This window comes from Pundamilia nyererei, unplaced genomic scaffold (assembly GCF_000239375.1).
Source record: "Pundamilia nyererei isolate P.nyererei 1_Seehausen unplaced genomic scaffold, PunNye1.0 scaffold00237, whole genome shotgun sequence".
Classification (NCBI taxonomy): Eukaryota; Metazoa; Chordata; class Actinopteri; order Cichliformes; family Cichlidae; genus Pundamilia; species Pundamilia nyererei.
Window position 1 is genome coordinate 697,288 of NW_005187638.1, and position 6,518 is coordinate 703,805.

Genomic DNA, 6,518 nt, shown 5'->3' on the forward strand with positions numbered 1-6,518 from the left:
TACTAAACACACTTAAATGAAAACTGAAAGCAGACGTCTTCTGAAGCTTTTGAATATATTTTTTAAAGGAAGTCAAACAAAGTAACAACAAAACGACCAGTTTTGGGACAATATTAATGATGAATTAAATTTCAGAATAAGGGCTTGTTATGGACAAACTATCATGAATGTTTCCTCATTAAAGATGCAATCTGGACTAATGGTATCGAAATACTTCATCATGTTGGCTGCTTTTCCTTTGTATTGTGCAGAAACGTTTGTGGGCACACGCACATAAATCCACTTAAGAAGCACATTACCTGCGTTTTACCAGCTGCTGAAGGCCAGTACTTTAAAGTGCGATCGTTTATTTGTAGAGTACGTGTGTGGATCTCAGGAGATCAGGACAGCAGCTTTGTAGCTTAACCTCACTGTTTGTGCACGTGTCTGTAGATTTGAAGTGCACATGCATGTGTGTTTGTGTACATAAACTCACCGTACTCGGCTCGCAGATGCTCTGGAATGTGTGGCTCATAACCTTCTTTCTCTGGAACTTCATCAAAATCATCGTCGTCGTCATCCTCCTCTCCGTCTGAAGAGACCTTCATCTGAGGAAGGGGAGAATCGTTAGCTTTTTCATAGTTTTGAGTGTGAAAAAACAGCTGCTTCATTAAAATTATGTCCTTTTATGTTTAAGCATCCAGTTAAAGCAGCTGCAGGAAACTCCACACATCTAATCTAATGTTGTAGATGCAGTCATGTAAAAGAAGATGTCCTGTGGAAAAACATGAATCAAGAAGGCAAGTAGAAGCCAGACGCTGCTAATCCACAACAACAAATGCACGCAAACCTCAACAAACAGAAACAGCGCTGTAAAGAAGATTGAGCCAACATTGTCCTGGGAAAGACTAAATGTCATGCAGAAATTAATCATTTCAAGTTACTTAAGGTGGTTCGATGAACTATTGAACCATGGGGTGCAAGCTGCCTTCTATCAGCCTTAACTTGAATCTTTATTTTAATTGTTTAATGACAAAAATGAGCCATGAATTTTTTCACATACTGCATAACCACAATCAATCTAACAGCGCACTACTCTGTCGCTGCACCCGAATACCGCTGTAATGGCTGCACCACTAGATGGCAGCATATACAATTCGTGCGACTCTCCTGCGGATCACTCTGGTTTTCTTATTAGCTGAGGGGAGAGGGATGGCAATGTGTGTGTGTCTGTGATGAGCTTCTATCAGTAGTAAGCAAAATTTATGGTTTTTAATTTCCTGGTGAGCTTGTTAGCCATTGGCTGGGCTACAATGCAGAACACAACACACACACAGGCTCATTTCCATAACACAAATCCGTGTGCGTGCATGCATTTGCGTGCGGTGGCCCTATGCTTTTAACAGCTGAGGAGCCACACACACAGAGTCGCACGTCTGGCAGTATAATAATCACAATGATTAGTGTTATGAGGAGCAGTAAAAGCTAACGTTAAACTAACCTCTAATTCCCAAACGCCTCTTTTTCATTAGAGTGTAATACCCGATTGTGTGTGTGAGAGCGATAGAAGGCTGCTGCGTTACTGCTGATAAAGCCCATTAAAATGTTAGAATTGGTTTACCAATAATGAGTCCCTGAATAATTACCCACATGTCCCTCCCCCCAACATATATACACGCACACATTTACAGCTCAACCACAGGACAGACTCAGTTAACCGTGTCACAAAGCTGGATACACACCTCTGATCCACTACGCAGAGACCAATTAAAACACTTCATATTACAATACTCAACATTCAGTTAACAAGCAACTAAACAATTAAAGCCTAATTACCTCTCATTAATGCAGCTACAAAGGCTGACGTATTGTGGAAGAAGGTTTGAATCAGAGAGAAATTAGACCTCGTTTATGACATGTGAACAAATACTGTACAAGTAGATTAAAACCTCTAGAATAAATATGCATTAAATTACTTCAATTTCAATTCAATTTTATTTATACAGTCACCTCGAGGCACTTTATATTGTAAGGTAGATTCTACAATTGGGTACTCAAAGGAGCTTGCAAAGAAAAGCGTCTGGACTTCTTTAAGTTGCTTGAAGACGTTTCACCTCTCATCCGAGAAGCTTCTTCAGGACACTCTTTAAGGACACTCTTTAAGGTCACTCTTTAAGGACACTCTTTAAGGACACTCTTTCGAGGATGCCAATGTTCACATTTTGGACAGAGAGGACAGATGGTTTGAAAAAGGAGTGAAAGAAGCCATTTATGTCCAACAGAGGGGCGGGGCTTACGACACCAACTGTCTGCCATCTATAATCCAGTTTTGAGATCCCTTCCCAGACGCCTTAACGCCCACTCACATCCTGGGCCATCTGACCTCAGGAATTCGCATGTAAGGTGGGGCCAGGTTTCACAATGAACACACCCGAACTCTGGCTGATTGTGACCCACACCCAGTTTCACACCTTGACTCATGTGATTAGAGGATCATCAGGGGTCCTTTTGTCCCTCTGTGGGGGGAAACTCCCACTAGGTTTATATCTGGGACTCTCCACCATTTGACCCCAGAACTGAAGAAGCTTCTCGGATGAGAGGTGAAACGTCTTCAAGCAACTTAAAGAAGTCCAGACGCTTTTCTTTGCAAGCTCCTTTGACTACGATGACCTGGATGACTGAGAACCTTCACAGACATACAATTGGGTGCATTTCAATAAGACTTAATAGAGAAAGGCTCGGGTTTTGCAGCAGTTAAATACTTTTAAAATGAGAAACACTGACATGAAGTCATCTGAGTGAAATGACTAACTCGCTAACCTTGAACCAAAATAACTAGCTGCTGTGTTTATTGTAGCCACAGTGCAAACCGTCGATTCATTCATTGTATTTTCTTTGTTTACTGACTGTTACTGATATTTACAGGATCCTGAGGCACAGCAACCCTTACTGCTGGCGTTTTAACCACGCCGTGCTGCATCAGTATGTGTTGTTGGTGGATCACACAGATACCTGCTAATAAGTGCTAATTAACATATAAATACAAACTACAGTTCAGTCATTTAAGTTGCCAAAGTGAGGTCCGCACACCGTGTGTGTGTCAGCGTACCTGTCAAAGCGTCGTGCTCCGATTGACAGGCTCGTAAAATAATTCATTCACTCACCTTTTGTTATTTATCATGTCATAAATCCAATTGCAGCAGGCTCTAAACATTTTCAGATAAAACCAGCCATGATAAGATGGGAGTCTGTGGGAACCAACTCACTCGTGGAACCAGCTGATTAGAGGAGCTGCAGGGTTTTTGGTTTTTTGTGGGGTTTTCTTCCTTTAGTCAATTTTCACTTCATTTTTATTTATATATCACCAAATCACAACAACAAAGTGCCTTATATTGTAAGATAAAGACAATAATACGAGCCTTTTCTGGACAGGAAACGAGGAAGAAGCAAACCCAGGCCCAAACCCCGCAGACGCTGCAGTTCATGTACATTTCCCAGCTTAGGTGTTATTAATACAAATGATCCGTTTCTTCAAAGATTTTGCACAGAGTGAACATAAAGTCTGAGATCCTGATACTTGACTGAAGTTTTTATTATTTGAAAAAGCTGAAAGAATACTGCTAAACACAGGAGTACAAACCCCAAACTTTCTCTGTTATCCACTCTGCTGCCATCCTTATTCATCCTCGGAGGACGACGGCTCCGCACACAGCAAATGCACACACACATATACACACAGATGTAGTCTCTATAGGTTTTTTGCTTGTCTACTTTAATCCCGGCTGGTTTATTCTGTTCTGATCAATGACCTAAGACTAAGAAGTGATCACCCAGCTGGACGAAAATCCTGCCCTAACATCATCCTTTTTCCCCCTCTTTCTGCCTCTTTGTCTCTAATTCACCTTAATTTAATCCTGATAGCATCGAGTCCTGTCGGCCGGCCTGGCAGAGCTGTAAGTCTCACAGTAGAATTAGCTTTCCCCTAGAAACATTTTGCTGACGGGCAGAGCACTTAAAATATGGCTTCTATTCCCCCACATGGCTGCACGGGGGGCTGCTTTGCATTTTAACAGAGCTTTGGTTTATTCCCTGGGACACACACACACACACACACACACACACACACACACACACACACACAGGGAGAAAACCACACGGTAACACTGAGTTCCCCACGGGAGATAAAAACTGCTTCTTTAACTGAAACTCTAGATCTAGCAGACAAATTAGAAGTGATAGTTTAAGTAAAGCGGAGCCATGCGTCACTGTAATAGGAAAAGGACAAAACAAATATTGGTAACTTTCACATTAAAAACAGGCCCAGATAGAAATAAAAATAGCTCCGCAACAGAGCAGAATAAATAAAAAGTTGTTTAAGTAAAGCAGGGCTATGTGTTACTGTAATGGCAATGTTTACTGGCAAATAAAATAAAGCAGAGAAATGGGCGAGGATGAAAAATAAGCATTCCTTTAACAAGCAAATAAAAAGAGATCTGTTGAAATTGGCTGCTAAAGTTGAGACCATACATTATTTGGGCAATAAAGCAACTGTGGGTTTGCAATGGCGACTACCTACTGAACTCATCCCCCAAAAACTCTGTTCTTTCTACCAAACTGTCATTTTTTCCCTAAAAAATAAAATCTATAACACAATCTATCAAAACGCCACAAAATAATATCACGTCAAAGTAAGAGAATTTAGGATTTTCTCTCTAACGTATTCGAGTAACAGCAGAGACAGATGCAATGCTGCGAGGCAGCACTGGACACTACTCTGACACCAGGATGAGGAGGACGTGTGGTGTCACTGGCATCACAGCTGATACGACACCATCAGCACCTCCAGTTAAAAGTCAAACTGACCAATGAGGTCAGCGTATGGAGCTCTATGAAGTTTTCTACTATTGGATCTATGCAATGTCATAAGGGACACCCCTGACACGGGCACTTCTAGCTGGGAGGGGCTGCACCAAGACGCTGTATAAAATAAACAACAAGTAATTTGAACTGCAAACACAGAGATGGAGACAAAGTCCTGAGCTAAACTCCATCCAGGGTTCAAGTAACCGATAACTGGACAGTGACTGTGAGTCAGGTCACCTAACATCAGCTCTCTCATGTCTGGCAGGAAATCCCGACACACTTTAGAGTGAAGCTTGTTACAGCAAATGCATTTTGATGTTAAGATGTGCACACAGTACCTGCCTCAGACCCACAGCTGTGGGGGGAAAGGTGCAACTAGAAACTAAAGTATGTCCCTGCATCCACAGGTGTGCTGCTTATTCAGCTTCTACGCCGTCTCACCCTCTGCCCTCCCCCTCCTCTCTCTTAAGTAAGACTCTTATCCTTTATAAAAATGATGTGAGGGCGCCGCCTCGGACAACTGCTCCCCTGACTTCATTTGTCTCTTGGCAAGTTTGATGGCGCTGCGTTTAAAAACCCATTCAATCTTATAAACCAAAAATTAAATGTAGTCGAGTGTGATGGGCACTCAGTGCATCTGCTATTTATATGCTAATGTACACTCAGCCTGCCAAGGCCTGGCAAATTATTACTGCACAGCCATAAGTCAGGTGTATGGCAGAGAGGGGAGGGGCAGGTTAACCAGCACACAGACACACATGGAGGGCGAGAACAAGAGTGAGCAGGAGGAAGCGAAGGGGAGAAGGAAGGAGGAGAGGAGACGAGAAACGAGGAGGCGAGAAAGCCCTAAAACGCTGCCCGTGCAGACACGTTATATATAGCTCTCCGGCAGGCTATGCACACACTCGCTGACGAGATAATTTCATTGTACATTTGAGGCCGAAATGGAAAATGTCTGTCGGGAATACCGACTGGCTCTAATGCCGCCATTATCACAAGGCATTTGCTTTAAGAGAGGGCAAGCGAGAAACAGTTAGCTTAATGAACACATCATACACAAATGCTTTTCTAAACATACAGTCATCTTCCTCGCAATATCACGCATAAATTACGTGCGCACATCTGTGCAGATATTAGAAGCTGAGGCGTGCGCGTGGGGACGGCTGCTGCTCTGTAACTCTGCGCTTCTACTTTTCAGCCCAAAACTGACACAGAGCCATTTGATCACCTTTGCCTTCTGGAGTTTGTGGACTACATCATACGTTTCCCACCTGGCCTGGAGGCAGGGGTGGGTCAGCCGCCATCTTTGCTATTTTAACCATCGATTACGTTTACTTATAAAGCTGTAAGTAACCCATCTGTGAGACCCTGCTTCAATTATTACCACTGTTACAAGATATTCCTTTTTCCATCGTTGCTTTGTTGAGGAGACCCAAGGTCTGCTGCCTCTGATTGATTTCAACATATTTACAAACTAATTAGGCCTAAAGCTCGCAGTGGAGCCTGACCTATTCAGGGCTTGATTTGCCACAACATCCCACATCTCTATTACCATCTTGCACTTCTATTCATTACTACCTAGAAGGATCCCATGGGATCCACTCTAATGACAAAAAGCTTTGCACTCCCCCCTCTCTGTAGTCTCTTCTCTGCTGCTTTACCCCCATTACCCTCTC

At 42.8% G+C, this 6,518-nt stretch overlaps 1 protein-coding gene across 2 annotated transcripts in view; it reads right to left on the reverse strand.

The window, feature by feature from the left end:
- Window positions 1-6,518, reverse strand: part of uvssa (UV-stimulated scaffold protein A) — a 35,580-nt gene that overhangs the window by 15,608 nt on the left and 13,454 nt on the right. For both annotated transcript variants that reach the window (XM_005749117.1, XM_005749116.1), the window contains exon 9: window positions 476-587. In XM_005749117.1, coding sequence (XP_005749174.1) covers window positions 476-587 — 112 coding nt within the window. The remainder of the gene's footprint in view (window positions 1-475; window positions 588-6,518) is intronic.